Source organism: Mugil cephalus, chromosome 4 (assembly GCF_022458985.1).
Source record: "Mugil cephalus isolate CIBA_MC_2020 chromosome 4, CIBA_Mcephalus_1.1, whole genome shotgun sequence".
NCBI classification, from domain to species: domain Eukaryota; kingdom Metazoa; phylum Chordata; class Actinopteri; order Mugiliformes; family Mugilidae; genus Mugil; species Mugil cephalus.
Window position 1 is genome coordinate 14,853,993 of NC_061773.1, and position 26,331 is coordinate 14,880,323.

The 26,331-nt window shown below is 39.9% G+C and overlaps 1 protein-coding gene across 2 annotated transcripts; it reads left to right on the forward strand.

The window, feature by feature from the left end:
- Positions 1-1,959: 1,959 nt before the first annotated feature.
- si:dkey-43k4.5 (potassium voltage-gated channel subfamily S member 2) lies at positions 1,960-22,517 on the forward strand. Of its 2 annotated transcripts, XM_047581891.1 has the most exons (11): positions 1,960-2,317; positions 10,208-10,286; positions 10,812-10,993; positions 11,088-11,221; positions 11,678-11,842; positions 11,918-12,089; positions 15,043-15,126; positions 15,212-15,373; positions 16,092-16,175; positions 20,367-20,459; positions 21,601-22,517. In XM_047581891.1, the coding sequence occupies exons 3-11, from the start codon at positions 10,823-10,825 to the stop codon at positions 22,048-22,050; spliced, it is 1,515 nt and encodes a 504-aa protein (XP_047437847.1). In that variant the 5' UTR covers positions 1,960-2,317; positions 10,208-10,286; positions 10,812-10,822; the 3' UTR covers positions 22,051-22,517. The 2 variants fall into 2 exon arrangements, with proteins under 2 accessions (XP_047437847.1, XP_047437845.1); XM_047581889.1 differs by lacking the exon at positions 10,208-10,286 and having other exon boundaries at positions 1,962-2,317.
- The last annotated feature ends 3,814 nt before the right edge of the window (positions 22,518-26,331 follow it).

The window sequence follows — 26,331 nt, forward strand, 5'->3', positions numbered from 1 at the left end:
TTGAGAAGCACAAGAGGAGGAGAAGAGCAAGAAATTAAATTAATCTGTTTAAACACTGTTAAATGACTAACATAACCTATATTATACATATTTACAGACACACACTTACTTTCAGTCCGTCTTTGCTGCATGTATCAATGACAGAAACATTTTTTTCCTACAAAAAGTTTTAATAAAAAGGTCATAATAAGGATTTTGTTCTAAAATATAAAACTATCATTAAATTCCCAGTGTATGACATGATATAAAACAAAAATCATGTGTGAAAATGGGCATTACTTTATTTATTTATTAGTTTAAAGGTTCAACAACTTTCTTACTAATGTTTCATATGTCAGGCTTCCCAGGGTTAAATTTGAAAAAGCAAAAAAAAAAAGTTCAAGTAGCCACATTTCCAGACTGAGGTGCAAAAGAAGATTGTGGACACTAGATGGACCCATCATCACAGACAAGCAGCAGCATGTAACGTTCAGCTTCCCAAGAAATAAACGAATATACAAATGTTTAAATCCTTGTTCTGTGCCAATGTTCAAGACAATCCTGTAATAACAAATGTAAATGAATCAAGATAAAAAATGTGCTCATGAGATCTGGGTTATCTCCAGAGGAGTGAAATTTCATTTGCAAAAGCAATGATGATCAAGATCCCTGAGTTATGTATATTTATACCCGTTAAATAAATAGAAAATGAAATGCACCTTGTTCTGTGCTGTAACTCAAGTAAAAGAAGAAATGTCTCAAGTAAAAATTAATATTAAAGTAAATATCTGAACAAGGTCTGGTCAATAAAAATGTTCTGTCGGCTTATGAATGACTTATCAGCTGACAGAAGTTGTTGTTTTTTTGTTTATGTTATATTTCCTGTTGCTGCGTTGCGTGGACCATTTCAATAAATAAAACCTTCATCCATATTTCATGAAATCAATATCTTTCACAGCCTGTTTCTTTTTTTAAAATGTCATGCATTGTGGGTGTTAGGAAGTTTTAATGTTCGGTAAAGTTTATCTTAATGAGGATAAAAATGAAATGTCAGCAGTACTGGTTAGTGGGAATCTAAAGGAATGTGTCTCCATAGAGGAATAACGCTTTGATTAAAAATTCAGGAGTTCATGTAATAACACCTGAGATTTCATTAAATTTCATCAAGGGCTAAACTGTGTTAAAGCCCCAGTAGTGAGATAACACAAATATTGCAATCATGCAAAATGGTAGGAAATTGGATTAAGAACCTAAAGATAATTGAAATAGTGTAGACATCAGGAGACTTTAAAAATATCTCCATGATTAAACCGTGTGCCACAAATGCGACATAAAAACAGGTACAGTACACTCACCAGGCCAGTTCATTTGGTACATTAGACCTGCACTGTGGAAGTCAAAACAGCTACAAAGAAACAAAACTGACCACAAAGATATAAATATGACTACAAAGAGACGGAAACGATGACAAAAGCGACAAGATGACAAGAAGGAAATAGAAACAAAACAAAAATTACCACAAAGCAACGATCATAAAGAGACAGAAACAACCAAAAGAAAAAAAACTGTTCACAAAAAGACCAAAATAACTTCAAACCGACAAAGTGACAGGAACAACCACAAAGAAGCTACAACACAACAAGAAAACAAAGCAACCACAAAAGGTGCAAATTATCACAAAAAAATAAATATAAACGTCCACAATGTGACAGAAACTAACTACAAAGAGACTGGGACAGACACAGAAATAGACTAGACGACCAAAGAGAAATAAAAAATACCACAAAGATGCAAAGATATTACCACAAATGTTTCCATTGTGGAGGCTGTGGTTTTTAGTAGACTAATACTGAAAGAACACATGTTCTTATTATTTTCACACTGGAGTGGAGTCAGCTAAGTTTAATTCAGTCTAATCAAGCTCCACAAACCACATCCTCTAAACAGACCAGTCACGAAGGAGGATTTAGATCAGGACTGTCGCTCACAAACTATTTTGGCAAGTGGACAATTATATCTGGTCCTCGTCCGGAGATCTGATCCTACTTCCGGAATGAAACGGAGGAAGCCGAAGACCTACACCGAGCTAGAGGACGGACAGACAGATGATCGGATGGAGGGAAGCTGCGCTCCCACAGCTGTTATCTCCTCCGGACACTGCGCTGTTGGAGGCAAAGAGGAGGCTGAAGTAGAGGTTTTTTATCAGGGGAAGCTCGGAGTCAGTTTAATTCGTTTTAGGAGCGGAAGAGTAAAACTTATCAGCGCATGATGGGATGAGTGAGACATGCGAGGAGGATGCTGATCCGGTGATGACAGAGTATCGTGACAGGGCTCAGAGGTAAGTCATGATAAACGACACTCCCTGTGCTCACGCTGAAGCTTGTGATGGTTCATGGAGATGAATCAACGAATGAATTAATTAGCTGAGCTAATCAGTTTTACTCTGAGTCTGTTTCACCTCACGTGAAGTTTCAGTGACTGACTTCTCTGTGTGAATTGTTTTGTGTTTGAGGGAGTTGGAGGCTGCCTCTTTTCACCGCTGTGATTTCAAGCAGCAGTGCTGAATTATAGATCAACTTTATTTCTGTATGTGCAGCATGGCGGCTCCCATGAGAGCTCAGCATGGTCCTTCATGTGATTACTGGCACACACACACACACAGTCACGCTGTCATGTCTTCTCCTTTTGTTTGTTGGTATAAAAAGTTAATATCAGAGACAGAAAGCAACGATTCTGAATACATCTTTAATTTGAACAACTCACACAGAACACAGAACTCACATTTCTGGTTATGCTGATTCCTCAATTCAATTCATTACTGTATTAATGACTCTCTCTTACAAGGGATTTCACACTCAGTAAAGTGAAAGCTTGCAAATCTCTCCCTGCCTTTTTGGTGGCACCTTTGTCAGTAAGCGGTAACTACCGGTGTGATATCAAACCGTCATCTGTTAGCTGAATATACTTCTGCCTCTGGCAGAAAGATAACCGCAGGGTGACTGAACCAGCATCGCTAAGTCTGTGGTTTTTGTGCAGGAATTTCTCCACACCCATTTCCACTAAGCACTTTAATTTAATCGCATCAGGGGCTCAACTGGCACAAGATAGTTTGACGGGGGAAAGCCTGTAAATGCTTTAAAGTAAAGCCTGAATGTCTTTCCCCCAAAAAAGATAAACATTTTACAAGTTAAACTGGACTTGCAGTGGAGATTTTCATTTCATTCTTTGGCACATTTTACTTCCTCTTCCTCTTTTGTGACAGAAAGTTGGTCTGAACTGGAGTCTTATTGTTGTATTATTGTTGGGTACGGATTATGCTCCTGCAAAGATCTGCGACAGGTCCAGTCACATCGTTTGGGCTGGGCTTTACGTGGTGATGGACACAAAAGAGTAACAACAACGAAGTAATGCTGTCGAAGAAGCGAGTCATGTAGAGTCAACTATCGTGCTTGTAAAAGACATTGACAGAGGAAAAACTTTAAAGAACAAACAATTAAAACTGATTATTTCTTGAGAATGCCTCAACTGCATAAATTCACATAGTTATTTTTTAGTTCTGATTAATTTGAGGACTATCCAAATGCATGCTGTGGTATTTTTCTGTTCATCTTTATTGGTTAAAATAAAGCATATAATGAATGAAATCCAAAGACTATGCCAGACTAGCTTCCCCAGAGGGGAAAAAACATAGAAAAAGAAACAAACACATTTACAAAGACACCACAATTGTCCGCAAGAGAGAAAATAAACATAAAGGAGAAAATAACACTACAAACAGATAAAAACATAAAAAAAATAAAATAAAACACACAACCTTCATATTACTCTTCAGGCGGAGTCTCGAAGGTTTTTATATGACATAATGATACAGATGTGGTCTACTGCACACGGATTCTGATACAATATACTTAGTTGGCTATAAATGTGTAACACAGAATTAGGTGATACATTTTATTTTAGGCTTTATAAATAATCAAAGAGAGGAAAAAGGTTGCTTGTTTGCCGGGAAGACAATACGAAGGCTAAACAATATGACTACAAACAGGAAAAAAAATCAACTGCGAGCAAAGAAAACTGGCTACAAAGAGACACAACAATGTTACAAGAACACAAAGTGACCACAAAGAGACAAATAACTACAAAAAAACACACAAAGAAACAACATGAACATGAGATAAAAATCACTAAAAAGAGACACAAAACGTAAGTATGAAGTGCTCCTAAAAACAAAGGGAAAAAAAGGAAGGACCACACAAAGAGATGCAAAACAACAGGCGCTACGCTAAACTGAGACATATTATACTTTAAAGGTAAGAAATGTACTTGTGAATCGACCACATGCCAACATGCGCCCTATAAAACACGGCCACCGTCGACCTTCAGCCGGGACATGAAGAACTGATAAAATACCAGCAGGAAGAGGAAGAAAGATCGGAGAACAGATGAAGTCAGACCGCTCCGTCTGAAACTCCATTACGTCCACATTAGGTTTAACACCTGCCCGTGATTCCTCCGGCCATTTCCTACGTCCTGCATTCAGAGACTGTATAACGTCATTACATCACATTACAGCTACACTTTATCTGAGGAGAGGCACTTACTGCAGGAGAGAGAACATCAGTCATGTCAGAGACACAGAGAGAGACAGAGAGCAGCTGTTTGGATCTTAACAGCAGGAGGATTTAACTCTGATCAGGAGCAAAATACAACAACAACGCTTGACAATATGAGAAAAGTTTTATGAAGTTGAAAGCAGTCACTGACATATGAAGGTGCTAATATATATATATATATATATATATATATATATATATATATATATATATATCATCTCCAGTCCCTGAAACTTGACTTGTTGCTAAGCAATAATAAACCAACCTTTGCCAACTGAGCTGAATTGTGTTTTCCTGGCAATAATATTAGAAAATATAAAATATATTTTAGGAAACAGTAGGGGCGTTTGAGAGTGGCTGAAAACAAGACTTTCCACAGTTTAAGAGTTCACTGTGATTTGATATTTATTCATCTTGTTTATTCATTCTTTGTGTAGTTTTTCTTGCACCGTGTGGGAGTTGGTACTGGGAGTACAGTAAATGAGCATGTGTGGGAGACTTGGACACTCCCGTGTTCGCTGTTTTACTTTTTTTTATACTGATCACTTGGAGGAACTTGTTTAAATGGTGGAGAAAGAAAATTAAATGATTTTTGAGTGAAACCTTCCGTTAAAGTAAAACTTTACAAAACTTTAGTTCGGAAATCCTGTAAAAGCATTTTGGCTCTGAACCAATGCTCGCCGAACGGTGTGGTGAACATTAAAAAGTCCAGTGCATCAAATTAGTGTCTGGCCGCCTGGTTGTAGAAGTGCATTTAGCGGAGCAGATGGAATTAGAGTGCCCACGCTCCAAAAAAGAAGCTCAAACTACAGCGGAGCCTCCTCCTCATCCTCAGAAACTCTCCATGGGGGTTTTAGTGATTGCTGACTCAGCTTGAAAAGAAGATGACAGAGCAGCAGGAGCTTGACCTCACGCTGGCTGTAATTCAGAAAGGTCTTATGAAGCTGCACTTTTAATGTCATAATGTTTACAGCCCCTGTCAGAAATACATATCGGCAATTAAAGGACAACGCTGACTCTGTGTTCTGTTGGTAATTATGCCAAATCCCACACAAAGATACAAAATGACCACTACATTTCTGTGGGCGTTTAGGTCAGTTTTAATAACTGTATTTTCATTAAACGGCTTAGCACAGAAGTTATAGTAAAAGATCAAAATGTTTGTACATGTCAAGGCCTCCTCGAGTGTTTTAGCTGTTAGTTGACATTAATATTAGTATTTGTAGTATGTAGTTACTGTGATACTAACCACTTCTAAAGGCTGCCAACACCCTCTAAGAGCACAGGAATCTACCGGATTTAGTTTTATAGATGTATGTGTTCAGAAACAAATAGTTTACTTATAAATATGCTGGAAAGGTTTAGTATACTACACTAGCATGACAGTAGCGCCATGCTAGTATTTAGCATCATGATTTGCATGTGCCCTTGAGTCTGTTGATTCATAGGCCACTGAGTCATAGTTTTAATATTAGTAAGTACAAGAACAACCACTTTATCTTCTTCTTTTGTTATTCTGGCAGGTTCATTAGGAAGATTTATCGATACTAACGATCTAGATGTGTGTCTTTTAGAGCTGATCTTCGCATCAAAATATCGATACCAAATAATATTTCACAAGAAACATTAATAATTTTATGACACAAAATTTGTAATCAATTATTTAAAAAAAAAAAAGAAAAGAAAGAAAGAAAAAATAAAAAGTGTGAGAGACACACACACAGGAAAATGCCTGTGATGAAGGCCTTCAGAGAGGATGTAAAATGTGACCTTTGTTGTCAGAGTTCAAGTTGTAACCTGAAGACCTCCCTGTCTGGTCCAAAAAGAATTATATCCAAGTCAGAGTGACTGTCATTTATTTTCATTTTTGCTTCAAAGAGATTTGTTTTTTGTTTTCCGTTTTTTGTTTTTTGATGTGATTTGCTCAGATTTTCAGTTCACTTGTTGGTTTGCACAGATTGTCTTTAATTGCTCTGATTAAAGATAAGTCTAATATTTGCAGCTTGTTCAATTCTTATACAGAAAATCATTTTACATAATTACATTCACAACTGTTCATTGTAAAAGTCAAGTAGGCGTCTAAAAGTATCAGTGTCAGTATCGCATTGGTATCGATATCAATATCGATATTAGCCTTGGTAATATTTGGTGTGGGATTGAATGGAAAAAAGTGGTATCACACATCCCTACTGGTCGTCTTACTGCCCTCTACAACATAAAAGTATTAACAATGAGAAATGTCTACGTCTGTGTGTAATCAATTTCCTCACAACATATTTACGTCGTCGCATAACTGAACCATTAAAAAGGTAAAAAGGCAACTCAGTGAGCCTCTACATCTTCTTTAGCCCCTCCGGTCTGAGAGTTTATACAGTGGGGGAAATAAGTATTTGATCCCCTGCTGAATTTGTAAGTTTGCCCACTTCCATAGAAATGATCAGACTCTGGTTTTTATGGTTGTTTACTGGTTATGGGTATAGACAGAATATCAATCGAAAATGCATAAAAAACACACAATCTAAAAGTTATAAATTGTTATGTATTTTATTAAGGGAAATAAGTATTTGATCCCCAACAATTCACTTAGAATTCAGGCTCCTACAGATTGGCTGGTGCGCATGTGGCACGGAGCTGTGCTCAGTCAACTAATTACCAATACTCCTGATCTTAACTCGTCATGTATATAAAGCACACCTGCTCTAAGAATCAGTTTCTTACATTCCAACTTCTACAGCACCATGGGCAAGACCAAAGAGCTGTCAAAAGATGTCAGGGACAAGATTGTAGACCTGCACAAGGCTGGTATAGGTTACAAAACCATCAGCAAAAGGCTTGGTGAGAAGGTGACAACTATTGGTGCCATTATTCGCAAGTGGAAGACCCATAAAAGGACCATCAACTGTCCTCGGTCTGGAGCTCCCCGCAAAATCTCGCCTCATGGAGTGAGGATGATGATGAGAAAGGTGAGGGAGCAGCCTAAAACAACACGGCAGGAGCTTGTTAATGATCTGGAAGCAGTTGGGACCTCCGTCACCAAGAAAACAGTTGGCAACACACTGCGCCGTTATGGATTGAACTCTTGCAGTGCCCGCAAGGTCCCCCTGCTCAAGAAGGCACATGTACAGGCCCGCCTTAAGTTTGCCAGTGAACATCTAAATGACTCAGAGAAGGCTTGGGAGAAAGTGCTGTGGTCTGATGAAACCAAAGTTGAGCAATTTGGCATTAACTCGACCCGCCGTGTTTGGAGGATGAAAAAACGTGAGTATGACCCAAAGAACACCATACCCACGGTTAAGCATGGAGGTGGAAACATCATGTTTTGGGGCTGTTTTTCAGCAAAGGGTACAGGGCAACTTCACCGCATTATGGGGCCAATGAATGCAGCCATGTACTGTAACATCTTGGACAAAAACCTTCTTTCCTCAGCAAGAACACTGAAGATGCCTCGTGGGTGGGTTTTCCAACATGACAATGACCCAAAACATACTGCCAGGACAACAAAGGAGTGGCTCAAGAAGAAGCATATTAAGGTCATGGAGTGGCCTAGTCAGTCTCCAGACCTTAACCCGATCGAAAACCTGTGGAGGGAGCTGAAGCTCCGAGTTTCCAAGAGGCAGCCAAGAAACTTGAAGGATTTAGAGACTGTCTGTAAAGATGAATGGGCCAAAATCCCTCCTGCGCTGTGTGCAAACCTGGTGACCAACTACAAGAAACGTCTCATCGCTGTGCTTGCCAACAAAGGTTTCTCTACAAAGTACTGACTTGTGTTGTGCTTGGGGATCAAATACTTATTTCCCTTAATAAAATACATAACAATTTATAACTTTTAGATTGTGTGTTTTTTATGCATTTTCGACTGATATTCTGTCTATACCCATAACCAGTAAACAACCATAAAAACCAGAGTCTGATCATTTCTATGGAAGTGGGCAAACTTACAAATTCAGCAGGGGATCAAATACTTATTTCCCCCACTGTATATTGGCAAGGCTTCGAAATGATTTAAATTGATTAAATCGATGACATTTTATTGATACATGGCTGGAGCTGAGTCCACAAAAGCGGAAGGAATAACACTTCAAAAGTCAAAGAGTAGAATAAATACTAGGATGCAAAAGGCTACAAAATAAATACACGTAGAGAGAATAAATGTGAGATAATGAGACAAAGATTGAATGAGCTATACCGTTTCACAATTAAAAAAAAAGGGATTCACTTACGTTTCAGCATCCCTTCATACTGTGGTTATTGTTTTTTATGCCTCTCTCATGTAACTGAATCAGCACGAGAAAGATCACATGTACTCTGAAAATCATACATCGATAAATACCCCACTGAATCAGGACATAATTACACTTTAATGCTTCTTGCTTATCCACTGTTATTATTTATTTCTTTGACTCAGATTCAGTGCAGAGCAAAAAAAAAAAAAAAAAGAGCACATTAACATCCACCTCTCTGTTACATTGTGTTTAGTTCTGGGACTAAAGCATTATATCTAACAGTAGGAAGCAATTTTCAGTTTTACTTTTACTCTACTTGTGTATCCAGCAGCATTATTCTTCTAATGGAGTAAACTCCACTGAAGATTTAAACAAAGATGGGGTATTTATGTCCCCTAGATTTAACCATTTGAACTTTACTCACAGTTTCTGAATCAGTAGAACAGAGACGTGGCTCCTTAACTTGGCATGTGGTGAATATGTAAAGAGGTACAGGCTGAGGTTACACAAATACGACATAGAGTAGATGGATCATGTTTCAATGGGACTACACACTATGAAACTGGAGAATTATACATTCGTGTTACCAATGAATAACTGAGGAGGTGCCACACATTGTATATGGGACTGTATATCAGGAGTAGCCAGATGGGGCACGTTTCAACCGATAGAGATAAAAAATGCTTCAATCAATCAGAGCCATTTAGATGTGAACTAATTCAACTCCACAATGCTCAGATGACACATACGACTACTGTTACCCTTCTGTCTATCTATTCTGTCTAGCCCATCCAAATGATCTGATTGACCCAGCAGATCTTTGCAATCAGTTACCAACAGAGAGACCCCAGACCAATTTTCCACCACAAAACTCTTTAGGATGAGGAAAGTTCAGACTGACTGGTATCAGGTAAATAAAATGTATCACCTAATCTGGTATCAGGTTGTGCATTCCAAGTGAAAGTTAAGGTCTTAGCGTCAGGGTTTTGAACATTTGTGAAGCTTGTTGGCTAAAGACAGCTAGCAGCCAAGCCATGCATCAGGCATAACTTAAAGCTTTGATATCATTTAATCTACAAAGTGTCTCCCTTTTACAGGTGTCATGAATGAAGAATTTGTTTATGGAGACTAAAAAGTAATGCTAGAGCTAAACATGTCGACTGTCTGATATTTGATCTGCTACTGTTGTGGATATGAATGCGACATCCCAGCAAACTCTTTTCATTTCTGAACAGCAATTATTTATCTGAACTGCAAACAAGTTCTACCAAAAATAAAAGCAGCATTTATAGTTTTTAACTCAAAGAAAATACCAAGTCAGTGTCCTGCTGTGATGATGTTGATTGTTCGGAAAGCAGAGTAGATCAGTTGTCATTTTGGTTTCTCCCACAGGTTTTACTGTGAAGTTCCCTCCTCGTGGTTCTTGCTGAGATTAAGCAGAGGAACAATAATGAGGACTGCTGCAACTGCTGTAGAAGATTTTAATTTTATTTTGTCTAACTGGTCCTGTCACTTCCCCTAGAAACACATTCAGAAAGAAAAATTTAATTTGCCTGAATGGACAGGAGGAATCATTATAGCAAGTTTAGAACAGTTTCATTGTTCATAAGAGCACCTGATTATCATTTAACCTCCTGAGACCCTGCGTCCTCATATGGGGACGTTAAGTTTTAGGTTTTATAAACCCATTGTCCTCATTAGTGGACGCTTTAGTCTGCTGCCATCTAGTGGCAGCAAAGGTTAAATCTTATTTATTTATGCTTATTAACATTTATAGTTATAGAAATTATCAATTTTTGCTAATTAGCAAGTGCTTGTTTGAGGACGCTGGGACTTACAATTCTTTGTTTGCAATTGTTACACATTGGTGACTACTTTATAATATAAATAGTGAAATAATCCCAGTGTCCATATATGAGGATATTTTTCCAACAACTACTACTTCCTGTTCAAAGATGATGCTTAGTTTTTTAAGCTTATCACTGTTATTTCTCAGCGGGTATAACCATGGTGAAGGAGAGTCTGCCCAGCTGGGTCAACCAGGACCCTGACGAAGGTCTGGTCCACGTGAATGTCGGAGGTCTGAAGAGGAGCCTCTGTTCCAGCACCCTGAAGAAGTTCCCAGACACCAGGCTAGGAAAGCTGCTGGCGTGTGATTCAGAGGAAGATATACTGCAGGTGGGTTTGCAGGTCAAATACCTCTCTTTTCTCCATCCTTTAGACTTTATCTGCTTCATTTGTCTTATTTATCCTGGCCTCCTCCCTGCTGTAGGTGTGTGATGATTATGATGTGCAGCAGAAGGAGTTTTATTTCGACAGGAACCCCGGCCTGTTCCCATACGTCCTCCACTTCTATCAGACGGGAAAACTTCACATCATGGAGGAGCTGTGCGTTTTCTCCTTCAGGTCTGGTCAGCATCACCTTCCTGCAGCGCACACACAAACTTGACATCATTGAATTGTGAAAGCACTGATCTCCGTAAATGCGGCACGTTTAACAAAGACCAGGAGTTGTTTCGCTTAGGTGTGAAGAGAAGCAGAAAAGCAGATACTTGAGTCTCAAGTGACTACTTTGACTTAAACACATAAATGTGTTCACTGTAAACAGATACAGCAGCTGGTCTTCTGCTGCTGTTTGCTTTTCCATAACAGAGACCTAGTGAAACAGAGATAAATTAACTTTTACTGATCCTTGTTCAGAAGAAGAGGGAACAAACGAAATTCAATCCCTTTCCTCGTTTTTCTCTGTAATAATTTGGAAGGGATTTGGAGTGGAGCTTGCTCTTGTTCTGTCATTTAAAGTCCTATCAGACTGTAACTGGTTCTCAGACTAACTTGATTTGGCTCCTGTTTCCTACACAGTCAGGAGATCGAGTACTGGGGCATCAATGAGTTCTTCCTGGACAGTTGCTGTAGTTACCGTTACCACGACCGCAAGCTGGAGAGCAGTCGGCATCGCAGCTGGGATGACGAGAGCGACGTCAGCAGCATAGACACATCTGTGGACGAGATATCCGACTTAAACAGGTGAGAGAGTGGTTCCTGTTGAACTGTTTCTGCTTCGTTCTGTTGTTTGGTAACCGTCTTCGTCCATCCTCTCAGGGACATGCAGCATTTCCAGAGGGTTCGATATGGGAACATTAAGCAGTGTCTTTGGCTGACGCTGGAGAACCCTGGATACTCCATCCCCAGCAAGCTCTTCAGTCTGCTCTCCATCGGAGTAGTGCTCACATCCATCGCCACCATGTGCATTAATAGCATCCCAGAGTATCAGGTTGGTCCGGAGAGCGCAAAGCACTGAAGCCGAGCTTTTAACATGGAGTCATTTAATACATTTGGACGAGAGGTTCTAGTTCCTGAAGCTCATGGAGTTATTTAAAGCACATACAGTATTTTATGCGTCCACAGGGATTGTTGTCAGGTAGGACGGATGTAGAGGAGGGTTGAGGAGGGTTCTGGGTGAGGACCCAGATGCAGGACTATTGATGAGGCAGGATCTTAAACAAAAGGTTTTTAATAATTAACAAAAGGCGCTGCGTACAGCAGGAAAACCAAATTCCAAAAATCAAAAGAAATCTTCAACATGACGTGGATACATGGACACGTGAAAACATGGACCATGACATGAAGACCAGAGGGTAACATTAACGACGCGACAAGGAACAAAGGGAAAGGCAGGGCTATATATACACATGAGGACTGAGGGGTGACAAGACACAGGTGAAACACATGACAGTCAACGCAGGTGAAACCAATAAACAATCAAGAGACAAGGAGGCACAAGACAGGAAACTAGGAACTTAACAAAATAAAACAGAAAACACAACATGACATGGACAGACATGACAAAACCACAAGGAAACAAGATGGACAGGAAACTAGGAGACATGACAAAACAAAACAGGAAACGTCAAAGCATGATGACAAAATAAAAGACAGACCTAGAACCTTGACAATTGTAATGAGATGGTGCTCAAACACATGTACTTTAATATGGAGTATGTCATCCTTTTGTATATAACAGCTTCTATTCTTCATTCTGTAGAGCATTCAGGGTAGAGTAGTCAGGCACTGATGTGGACAAGAAGGTCCGGCCTGCAATCTCAGTTCCATTTCATCCCATAGGTGCATGATGGGGTTGAGGTTAAGTTGTTCCACACAAACCACATTTTATAGTGCTTTCTTTGTGTAGTGGGGCACAATCATGTTTGAATAGAAAAGGGCCTCCCCCAGACTGTGGCCACAAAGTTGGAAGCATAGCAACGGCCATGGAAACTCATTCCATGAAAGTCCTGCTGCACCATGAGTCTTAACAGTCGTCAATGCCACTCTTCACTCCTCATGGCTGAGTGGTTGTTCTTAAATTCTTCCACATTTTAATCATATCACTTACAGCTGACATCCAGGAGTGAGGAAATTTCACCAACCGTCTTATTTCAAAGATGGGACCATATCACAGTGGCACTTTTGAAGTCACACATGCATGGGTAGACTGCTTGAATTTATAGAACCTGGTTGTGAGACGCGATCAGAACTTGGCAGTAGTGAGAAACATTTGTTTTTGTTTAATTAAGCCCCTTTCACAATAGCTGAAAAATGACCTGGCAATCGACCTGGGATTTTAACAGCTTGGCTTAACTTTGATGTGAACAGGAATGCTGCGTCGACCCATTAATTTATACAATGACTGTCACATTCATATTTTGTCAGGCCTGTCAGACAGTATCATTGTAAAATTTCCAGCTCAAAAACAGGGCACAGTTTTGGTCTACTCCCATAAGAGACCGTTCTCTGAAGGGCAGAGATTTTTGTCCATTTTTTCAGTCAAACAAATCAAATGTGTTGTTTCACGATTGGTAAAGTGTAAAGGTAAAGTGCATAGGTGAATTAGCCCGACATCATGCTTGGGAAATTGCACCAATCGGAGAATGCATATGCGACTCTGTTTATATACAGTTTGTATAGCGATATGACACATTTTTTTTATCGATCATCGCAGTGCACTGGCAAGACCGAGTTGCTCTGCGTTCGAGGAGAAGAGGAGATTAGGCGGCAGATATGGGGCTCTGTGCAGGACATAGTGATTTATTCAAATATCAGCAGCCTTTTGAAAGAGCGGGGGTTTTATCGGTCCATTCTTCAGGTCATCAACAAACTGAAAGCGTTAAAAATACACCATGCTGTCCATTGTTTACTTCACAGTGTAGTGTACTTAAATGTGGAATGAGTTGAGTGGGAGGAATGTTTGAGAGGGGGGAAAAAACAAGGGGAGATCAGACCCGGGACTTCTGGTGATGTGAAAGCACACCAAAGACCTGGGTCTGAAAATCAGAATTAGAATTACTTTATTGATCTGAGGGGGAAATTACTTATAGTCACAGCAGCTCCTACCCAAAGTGTACCAGTGTTAAGAACAAAGAGCAATGTAGGCAATAAGAATGTAAAAAATATAAGAAATATATATATATATATAACAATGTGTATAAGTATAAGTGAAACTGTGTTCCGAGTTGTTGCTCTACAGTTGCTCTACAGCATTTAATTAGCATTTAATTTTAATTCCTGCCTAACCTCCTTGCTGCCGCTTCCTCGCTCCGTCGAGGTCAAGGGCTGAGTTTGTCCTTCATCTTCATCTCTTTTTTCACCTCTTTCATCAACATTGTTAATGGACTTTTTAAAAAAAACTTCTGACACTCATCTCACATGACATTGGCATTCACACAATTAATATGCTCATTGCCACCAAGTGGTCAGGGGTGTGAATTGCAATCTGTTAAAATGACGGATGGCCCCCAGATTTTTCTGTCCCCGTCTTCCGTCAAAGACGGAAAATATTTGGTTAACGCGACCACTGGTGTCAACCCACTATTTTTGATGTGAAAGGGGTATTAGTTAACATCAAGATGGCTCAGATTGGTTGGAGGACTATCCAGTAGAGTGTTTTGTCTTTGTATTAGTTAAAATATGCTACATAATTGCTCCATGAGATTAAGATAGATCTAAATCTTACTCACCAGGCTAAGAATGTTCTTGAACATTTTCTTACTTTGCGTTTGTTTTGAGATACAGTGTGTTGAACTCTCTTAGCTACTCTACATCCCAGATATTTTAATGTCAGCTGTAAGGACAATCTATAATTATCAAGCTTGATGATGCTGAATAAATGTCAATAAACTAAATGTATTATTGAAAACGGGACCCTTATTTGTTCTCCTCTTGTCTCTCAGACTTTTGACTCTGACGGGAAGTTGATCGAGGACCCAACCATGCAGGCTCTGGAGGTGTTCTGCACCTGCTGGTTCACCTTCGAGGTGAGGAGAAAAAAATCAGATCTGGTTCGTGGTTGATTGGTATCAATGTAAACAGAAGATTCTGACCATCTCTGATCTTTTTGAGGTCGTGACGCGGCTGCTGCTCGCACCGAACAGGAAGAAGTTCTTTCGTCACCCTCTGAATATCATTGACCTGGTGTCTGTGGTTCCCATCTACATCACGCTGCTCTTTGACATGACCGTGGGGTCGGAGTCAGAGCTGGGAGACCTGGGACGACTCATACAGGTCAAAGATACTGTCTGTGTATTGTATGTGAATATGTAATACGTTAACTTCACCGACAGTGATTTTTTACATGAAAATGAAAATTTGGGGAAAAAATTCATGCCTACAGCAATACTCTAAGTATTTCATTGAACACGCTATAAAGGGTTATGGAGGTGTCTTGTTTCTCCAGATATTTGATAAATGGTTGTTAGATAGTTCATATCTCATTGAGACGAGCAGATCAAGGTCTATGGGGACTGACTCTCGCTGTTGGATCCAGAGTCTAGAGGACATTAGAGGAACTGCCATTCAGCCTCGGCTTAATAATAAAAAAATATTAAACAAGTAAAGGGAAACACTTTGGTCTGAATACAAGGGAAAACTTTTATTCTGCACACTTGTTAAACAACTGTACTCCGGTTAATACTACAGATCACTATGGTGAATATGGTCATTTGATTTTATGCAAAACACTGTTACACTGAACTGCGTACGCCGCAAAAATACCTGAAGGAGTATTTGCCACCATCACCATGCCCACTTTTACATATAGCTAGTCCACTGTACCGAGCCAGATCAACAACATTTGAATCTCTGTCTATGTCTATGAAAATGCATCAAGTGTGACACCATAAACTGACTAAATATAGGCAATTCGTCCTAACTTTTCATGATCATACAGTATCTGCTGTTCCAGATGTTTCCAAGACTCATCCTCCACCTGTTATCCTCTTAGGTGTTCAGGTTAATGAGGATCTTCAGAGTTTTGAAGTTGGCCCGACACTCGACAGGCCTGCGGTCCCTGGGAGCGACACTGAGGGTGAGTCTGAGACCATAGGATGGTGTTAACATTTAAACAGACGATCCATGGTTTCTTTAAATAAGGATGAGGAGATGAATGGTGTGTGGCCGCAGCATTTTTATGAACTGAAAATTGCTGTGCTCTGAAAGGTCTCTGAAAGGTTAAAGTAACTTTAAGTATTTAGTGTATTTTATGTGGTGTGTGGCACGTTTGGATGGACAGGTGGATTTTTGATGATTTTTAAGTATAAAAATACATGAAGGAGAATTAAATATCATTTAGGCAACTCAAAGGTCACTATTTTTAAAAAAGCTGACAATACACTAATGCATCCATTTTTTTAAATCTTCATAGACATATACACAATACAGGAATCTAAATTAAAATTAAGAGATTGCCAACCAATAAACGTCATCAAACCAAACAGATAAAGGGAATTAAAACTAAAACTAAAGTGTGCTGTGGTGATCATCTGTGAGGGGAATAGCAGGACTGATTAGCTGCATGTGAACTAGGGCTGCACAATTCTGGAAAAAAATCAGATTTTTTGACATTATGGCGTTCATTACAAAATCAACGCTGGCAGATGTCACAAGGAGAGGAGTCAAGCCTTGGGATGAATTGTTGTCCAGTTTGGAGGACGCACTGCCTCGAGCTTTGTCTCAAACTCTGGACGTTCCAGACGAGGTTTGCCGGGAGAACTTGAACTCTTTAAAGAGCATTATGTTCAGAGAAATAGGAGCAATGTGTGTCAACTCCATTTACTGTAGCATTTACCGTGCGACTCCATACAGACGGTACACCACTGCAATCCTGACATTGGATGAAATGATTGCTTGCACCATTAAAATGCCACAAGAGTGCACCGTGAAGAAGAAACTGATGTGCAACCATCAACCACTGCAGCAGGAACTCAGCCTGGACCAAGACACAAGACACACTGAAGAAGACCAAGAAGAGTCTACCAAAAGTGATGTCTCAGACACTTTGGAAGAGAAACCTGCTCCGGTATCTCGGACAAGCAGGACTAAGAGCTTCTTCAAAAAGCCACTTCGCAAAGCGTCACCTCCTGCACCAACACAGATGCCCGACATTACAGAGGTCAACCCTGTGGAAGTCTTCATGCCTATAGACACAACACTGGAAGAAATATTTGTGAGCAGCATTTCAGAGAACCTGATTTCCTGGGCCCTTAAAAAGTCCAAGAGGACCTGTGCTGCAGAAACCCTAGACACCATGCACCAGAGGCTGTTCAACAAACTCTGGGGTGAAGTCGAGAGACAAGGTTTTAACATTAACCTGGACAAGCTGAAGGACGTGGACAAGGCGATTTTGAAAGACATCTGCAAAAGGCTGCACTGCCCCAAATCAGCTTCGTGGACTCTTATGATCTATCGAGGTCCACAAATGGAAGACATAATTGTGTCGTCTTTTAAAAAGCAGCTGAAGAGACAATCGGAGGAACGTAGCATCATCGCAGAGTTGTTTGCAGCAATAGGGAGAACTTTCAACAACCCTACAGTCAGCCCCTCAGTACCGGTGTTTCAAAGCTGAACATCATCATCATTGGTAAAAAAAATGTATTTTTTTTTTTTTTTGCTCTGTTGTTCCCTGTCACTGTAACACCGTAATTTCCATACAGGGATAACTGAAATCATTTCTTCAATTATCTTGACGAATGCAACAGAGAGCTCAAGCAGGAGGTTACCTACTAGTGAGAATACCTTCCCCTCCGCTGATTGCTGCGACACAGAGAGCAGTGGAGGGGTTGGTTACTTACGTCTGGGGACACCTCCTCCACTAGTTGTTGTGAGTCAGAGAACAGTGGAGGAGGGGGTTTACCTAAATGTGGGGACACTTCCTGTTCCTGCCTGTTTGTGGGATTACCTTTTCCTCTGCTGGAATCCGCAAGACAGAGGCCAGTGGAGCAGGGGGACGCCCACGAATAGGTCGGGACTAAGCTCGTATCGTCACCTCGATGGAGACCGGTACCTCCTGACAGCTTGAGGGCGAGGGATTGATTCCCCAACTTCCTTGAGGCATCTCTGCTGCTGCTGCTGCTTACTTCTCCTCACCTGCTACTTATTGCAATAATAATAAAAAAAAAAAAATCAGTTTGTATTTCTCTTTATGCCAACAACTTAAAAATAATAATAATAATAAATATTTTAAACTATAATAAATATATACAGTACACACTAGGACTGCACAATTCTAGAAAAAAAAATGTGAATCACAATTTCTTTTTGCCTAGAATTGAGATCACTATTCTTTGGCACAATTTTTTTTTTTTTTTTTTTTTTTTTTTTTACAAAATGTTTATTGCACTGATGAACTTTAAAACAAAACAAAACAAAAATATTCATATGGTCATTCAAGTAGCGTATCAAACATTGAGATTTGCTTTGAATGTGGAGCGCACATTTTTGGCCATGAGTTCGGTTCGGGTCTGTAGGTGACTCTCGCCGCTAACACCTGGGGTTTCTTCGCCATCCATTTAACTCTCTTTACCGCTGGCTTCTTTCTGCTTCTCTCCTTCACTGTTTCCACACACCCAGCTGCAGACGGGCTTCCTCCACTGACGGAATCACGTGTTGTAAAGACGCTTTACCGTAGGTAGAGGGAGGAGTCAGCGGTAGTGCTGCCTTTAGGGGCGCTTGAAAAAATCCGGGAAGAAATGGGAGCATTTGTTTGTGATGCCACTCGTGAAATAAAATGCTGAAATAAAATGTTGATCATGTGTATGTGTGAATCGAGATCCCGATTTTTTAACGAGTTATCGTGCAGCCCTAATGTGTAACACTACAAAGAAAACCAGGACCTACTTCTTAAAGCTTTGCTCTGCAGTGCAACAAACGGAGAAAAGCTCAACAGGTTTATTCCAAGTTTGTGGAAAGCCCAAAGGGCTGAAAAATAATAATAGGTGTGAAGGAGAAAGACAATGAGTGGCTGGAAAACACAACAGATGGACAACAAACAAAGGACTATGTAAACACACAGGTGAGACGACAGAGGGAGGAGCACATGAGGAGAAACCAATCACATCATAAGACAGGTGAGAAAAACACAGACAGGAAGTAAAACAAGACTGAAAATAAAAACAGGAAGCACAAGATAAACCAAACAGAATAAAAATAAATGTTCAGCCTCATGACAAAAAGACTAAATCATTCCCTACCTCGTCTTGTTAAGTGTATCAGTTACACCCGAATCCACTGAGCAGCTCCTCCTGGTTTTCATTACAACAGTAGGTCGCGTTACAGCCTCAAATGTTTGCTTTGTCCACCAGAACGAAGAGGAGAGGATCATCCACGTATGAAACATCTTTATGCATCAGATGTAACCTAAACAGTGTCCTGCTCTGTGTGTATTTGCTCTGTGCTCATTAGTCCTGCATAGAAAAACAAATAGATTACACATTAGATTTAACTTTAAAATGCAATATAGAAATAAAAACAAATCCTTTAAAATATGAAGAAGCTCATTCAAATGTTAATTACATTTATTTATTGTTGCTCCATTTCTCACATAGTTGAATTCTCCTGTGATGCAGCATGTTATTTAGTGAACCACTGAAGGGCTTTAAATGTAAAATCTGATGCATTATCTGCTTTGTATTAAATAAATATCTTTACATTCACAGATGCAGTTTAAACACAAATATGAACATTTAGAATTTTTTGCAGCTTAAACATTTTTGTATAATTATCTGAAAATGTACCTCGTTGTTTAATGAGTCTAGATTTCTTTTAAAAGAATGTCCTACCGATTAAATATCACAATTTTTACTTGTAGGAGGTCACTTTATAGAATAAAAGCACAGTATATTGGGTATATTAATTATTAATATGTTGAATCAATTCAAATATGTTTCCAAATCACATTTAACTCTAAGTTATGGATTTAATTTTATGTTGTTTTTTTGTGTGTGTTTTACGGTGTGGTATTTTTATATTAATTAATTTACTTAATAGGTCTGGCCTGTGTTTTATTTTTTTGTTTTACTCTTCTGTCTCAAGCGTCCCAGGAGAGAGACTGAATTACAGGACATTTTCTAAATAGTTCCCGTCCTGTAGCGGAGCGTATTATTGTGTTTCGTGGATTTGCTCTGTTGATGCTCGGAGTCGTCGGATTCCGCCTTCCACTATTTCCTCCATCCTCCACCTGGAGATGGCGTCTAACCAGTTGTCCTCCATCATGTCTCTGCAGCACAGCTACCGTGAGGTCGGCATACTGCTGCTCTACCTGGCTGTCGGAGTGTCCGTTTTCTCCGGTATCGCCTACACCGCTGAATATGAAGAGGTAAAAAGGAGTTGGAGGGATGTTTATTTCTCTACTTTATGTCTTGATTACCCACATTTTAGTCACTTTGTCCGGATGATCAGTTGCTCAGACACTTAAGCTTTTTCAAACTATTGCATGATTGCCATGAATTTGTGTATAAACTGAGTGTAAAGTGTTATTAACCTCTGACCTTTATCTACAGCAGTAGTCGGGTCAGAATAATAATTCATCCATGGCTTTGGTCAATAACCAAATGTCTGAGCCTGTCCATCAGTCTCAGCTTAACGTTAGCACGGCAGCATGCTAAACCCATGTGGTGAACATGGTAAACTCTCAGGACAGACGGTTTAAAGGAGGGGTAAAAGGATGCCATCGATGTAAAACCCTCATCTTAGCATGCGTCCTGAAAAAGTTTCACCTTCATTCACACCTCAGGTCTGGAGCTACATGCATTTAATGGGTCATGAAATAATCACCCAAGTAAATCTGGGCAAACTCCTCCAATTACAAGTCATGAAAGTTTCAGGTGTGCACCACCGATAGGTGTTCCAGGTATAACCACAGCTTTTAGAACTGAAGAAGCTACTTGGATGAAACGTCTTCAAACCTAACAAGTTCAGATACCAGTGGTTTAGCTTGTATACATAAAAATAAATCCATTTTGCAAAATGTTTGCAATGAAAAGTTGGTCTGGAGTCACTCTGTTGAGAACTGATTCTGCTCCAGTAAGATCTGCCAGGCCGGTCAAAGGTGGTTCATAAGGATGGTTGTGAGGTTAGGAGGGTTTAATATGGTGATGGAGACCGTTAAGAATCAGGGACGTAGTCATACACATCCATTTGTTGGAATTAAATATTGTTTTTACTGTTTTATTGTATGGGAATGCATAGGTGGAGCCCACAAATAACGTGTTTTTTACAAATACTTATTTCGAAAAAGTAGTTTTCAAATTATTTGTATTTGAGAAGAAGAAAAACATATTTGTGAATGTTTGTGCGTCCGGATTGAGTGACATTGACCCAGGAGTCAGGGTGAAAGGTCTTAACTGCATCACTATTTCTGTCAAATGGATTTTTTTTACCTTAATGGAATGTGGTATCATATATTTTATCTCACGTTACTAATCTAAAACTCTCCTGCTCTCTGACTGTGTGCCCAGGACGTGGGTCTAGACACCATCCCGGCCTGCTGGTGGTGGGGCACCGTGAGCATGACCACTGTGGGCTACGGCGACGTCGTGCCCGTCACGGTCGCGGGGAAGCTGGCGGCCAGCGGCTGCATCCTGGGCGGCACCCTGGTGGTGGCGCTGCCCATCACCATCATCTTCAATAAGTTCTCCCACTTCTACCGGCGGCAGAAAGCCCTGGAGGCGTCGGTCAGGAACAACCACCACAGGAAGATGAGGATGAGCTGCGAGAGCAAGCCAGAGCAGGAGGGGGACGACCAAGAGGACGCCAAGGGGTCGGACGGGGACAGCTGCTGTCTGGATGACGATGATGACATCGATGACATTGAGGAGGACGATATAGATTATGAGGACGACGGGGGAGTGATAAACTATAGTTACGTGGAGCATCCGTCCTATACAGCAATGATGAGGAAGAAGTAGCTGCATCATCTGTGAAGAGAAGACGGGGTTTACATATCAGATCTAATCTGATCACATTCTCCTCCATGATCCTTCTAAATCAGCAAGTCGATGTGGGTCATATTCAAATTTGAGCATGACTTCAGTTTTAGTGTGAATTGTGAGAAAAGTGTCCAAGGGGCCAACTCACTGACCAAACCTGGAGGACAAAGACTTGGAGTGGATGCTCCTAAAAAAAAAAAAACAAAAAAAGTCAGAGCTGGTGAGACTGTGCTGTAAATGACTGACATCTGAAATCTGGGCTTCCATGACCGACTGCTCTGACATCATTCATTGTGCATGTTGGCTGTTTTCAGGATATAAGTTTGTTTATACCGTTCATCGTCGAGCTGTTAATTGAACAACCTAAACTGCACTGGACTGGAGTGAAGTAGCATGCACAAGTATAAAATGCAGCTAAATAAAAAAATTAAACAAAAAAAAAAAAATTGAATTGTACTTTTGTGGACCCACATTTATGAAATGTTTAAAGGAAACATCCAAAAGATCTGTTTGTTAAATAGAAAGCTGGTTAGCTTAGCATAGCAAAAAAAAAAATAAACTGTGAACAGAAGCTAGCCTGGCTATATTCAATCTAAACTAAATGTGCTGCAGATATACTTTGAATGTAGGTACTAGGGGTTGCACAACTTTAGATTTTCAACTAAGTCAACTATTATGTGATGAAAGTAAAGTCGACACAGACTAATCGCTGGTGACGTCACTAATAAAAACACAGAAAGTAATTGCAACAATGAACTGTAGATTCTTGACCTGAATACATACACTGAGGACAGTTCATACTCTACATACTGTGAGCTGCAGATGTGTATAAAAACAAACACCATTAACAGCATTTAATAGTTCTCCACAGCGTGTCAGAAGATCGGATAGTGTAGCTGGGATACAAAAATGGAGTATGTCTCTGAAGTCTTCTCTCTCTCTCTCTCAGCAGCTAAAGGTCTAACAACTGACAAAGAAGTTCAACAGTAAATTGTTGATTATCAGCCTCCTCCTTTCTGTTACCGCAGGACGTTTGGTGAAGTTGTTAATTGACTAATGGACTGTAGTGGGCGCTGGGAAGGTTTACAGCTGAGCCTGGATGAGTGTTGTGAAGAGAGAACTGAACTGTAAATTGAACTTCAGCTACTGACTGAAAGAACTAGATAACAATCGGAAGCAGCTAAAAACACACTAAGCTTCATCTTCTACATTCTGCAGAATTACCTGGAGGAAACAGGGAATGACTTGTGATCGGTCAGGAGGACGTGGAAAAGAAAATGGAAGGAGGCGTCTGGAGCACCATTAGCCTGTTTGCTTCAGATAAGTGGATGAAAATGATTAATATATGTTTTTAAACTTTCTATGTACATTACTGCAGGACCTAAATGCAAAGAGAAACCAAGAACTGCATAACAAAAGTTACCAAAACACAATACCATGAGAATTTCCTTTTCACCACCTCTTGGTGTCTCCTGGAATCATGATTGTTCTTTTTGTAGTACGTTTCTGAATTTGCAACACACACTTGAACTAATGAGGATATTTTCTTTCTTGTGCTTGTGTTTTGTCTGTTTGCATGCATTGTCTGGACTTTGGCCACCGTAACTCATATCCATACAATATAAATAACTTGTGCATTTTGAAATTTGGCAAAAAAAAACAAAAAACAAAACATTGTATTCATTGCAAGTGCTCAGTGAAACTGATGCCACAACGAGTTCCTACTGAGTCGTGACTGAATGTTTTAGTCATTATAAACCACAAAAAGCAACCTGATCTAAAAAAACAAACAAAATGTTGCCTTGGTAAATCAGATGAAAACTAAAGTATCTGCCTGTTTCTCTACAGATGAATCGACCTTTTAAATCCAGACGTCCTCCCTCAAACCTTTTGTTCTCAAAAGACGAGCAGGAAGAAAAGTTTGCGAGTCTCAGCCGGAGCACTGACGTTAGGACTGCTCTGCAGCTCAGCTTGTGTTTCACTTAATGGATGTTCCTGCAGAGAGGACGAGTCTTCCGGCAGGTTTCTTTCCTCTCTGAAAGCATTAAAGCAGAGAGACAACGTTAACACAGTTTTAAGCTCTTCAAGGATGAGTCGGGCTGAAAGCTCAGTTATCTGTTGGAGAACATAAAACCGAAGGTGGTTTTAATGAAAGGAAAACTTTTCTCTTGTTTCACTGTGTTATTGTTATTTTAATGAGGAATTAGTTTCAATTAGTCAGTCAACTATGACAGTAAATGGGCTGACAAGAATATTCACAGACATTCACTTTCCCTAGCAGCCGGTCAAAACTTTCACTTATCGCATCAAATATCTAGGATCTGATAGTCTTTTCGACCCCCGAGGCGTCTTTAAAATGAACTACTGGATTAGTTTTGAAACGATGTAGGTGCATTTCTCCTGCAGCGCAAATCAATATTCTCTAGAACTAATGAGGCCCAAATCTGGCGCTTCACCAACCTCATCTTCTCATCATTTCAGGGGATTCCTTCACAGTGAACGGGCTGACATCTCTGCTGACATGTCACAGGATCAGCGGGAATGAGCTGAAGTTCCTGCAGACGACTGATCAGCAGTTACCGGAAACGTTTGGTTGCCGTTATTGCTGCACAGGGTGACGCACAGGTGATGTATGAACTGAGTTGTAGCACAAAGACGCACACAATCAGTGTGGAGTTCGACGGTTGAATCAGGCAAACAAGAACCAGGAGGATAATGACAAAACTCTTGTTGGTTGAGCAGGAGACAAATAGGGTCGGTGCTGGGAAATCAGACAGAGGAGTGCAAAGTCTCACATAGCAAATAACAATCTGTCCAACGAGTGAGATTGTAGCAGCAGTACAAGGACAGGAATGTACAAGACAGAGTACAACCAACCAAAGCTGCCAAAGGCCATGTACAAGTGTTTCTAATCCCTCCTATTATCCTCAAATATTACTAACACATTTTACCCTCAAGAAAATGATGTAAACTTAAACATGTTGACCAAGTTTTTGTGTCAGGCACTTTGTTTATTTGTTGACTACATAAATAACCCCTTGCTACCAGTGAGTTGACCTTCACTCTACTGTTATTTTTTTAATGATGAACATTGACTGGGGTCAAATTGACCCAAAGGACAATAGGAGGGTTAAGTAAAAACAACACCAGTGATTAGAGCCCCTTAAAATACCTGGTTTCACTCTTTGTAAATAAAACAGATCAAGTACAGTCCTTCAGTTGGTCCTTACATCTTAAAACAAAAGCCCCGCCCCTCCTTAGTTACTGTTGCTCACCCCGCCCCTCCTTAGTTACTGTTGCTATCCCATCAAGCTTCTTGACACCGACAGAGTCAGGGTCAACACTGAGATGGAGATGCGTGACTGAACTGCGAGGAGACAATTTACTGAAATTCACTCACTTTTACAACTTCCAGATATGAGTAAATTATTAATATTCTTCAATAAATAAATGCACAAGTCAAATATTCCTGTTTCATTTGTTTGATTGGCTTTTCTTTGTCTGCTTCCAGGGCCACGCTGATGTTGTGAATCATTTTTATGGAGAAATGTTCTCCACAAAACAACTGAAGATATTTATTGAGCAGTAAAAAAAAACATCAGTATAGACTATACAATGAAATTCTAACGTTGCATGTCAAAGCGTGCTCTGTGCTACAGATAAAAACCACAACCACCTGTTGCCACAGTGCACAGAAGAAAGTAAGTCGTAATATTTCTGCATCAACGTACATTTTCACAGTAAACGTTCATCCCTTATTGAATAAGGCTTTTGTTTAACGCTTTAACATTCAGCTGGGTCGTATATATGGGACAGCAGGAGCTTTTTGAACCAATCAGAGCTCTGTGCGTTTGGGTAAATGCTGGATTCAATGTCATTTTCTTCAGATTTCATAACAAAAGTAAATAAATTTAAAAAAAAAAAAGAATATTCAGGCGGACCCGACAGCTTCTTATTTTTTTAACTGTGTGCCAACTTTGATTAAAAGAATTATACCACTTAGAGTGATTCAGACTTTTATGATCTTGGCTTTGAAACGAGACCAAGACCATGAATGATCTCCAAAATGTTAATGAACAGAATTCAATTTTCTTTGGGTATTCCTTATTTTTTGCAAAAAGGCTGGAATGATAAGAGGTTAAGCAGAAGATCTGAACGCTTCCTCCATGGTTTTATACAGACAGCTACAGACAAGAGGAACGACAGTGGAAACTCTAAAACATTAAACGATCAGCAGCAAAAACCACAAAGACAAGCTGC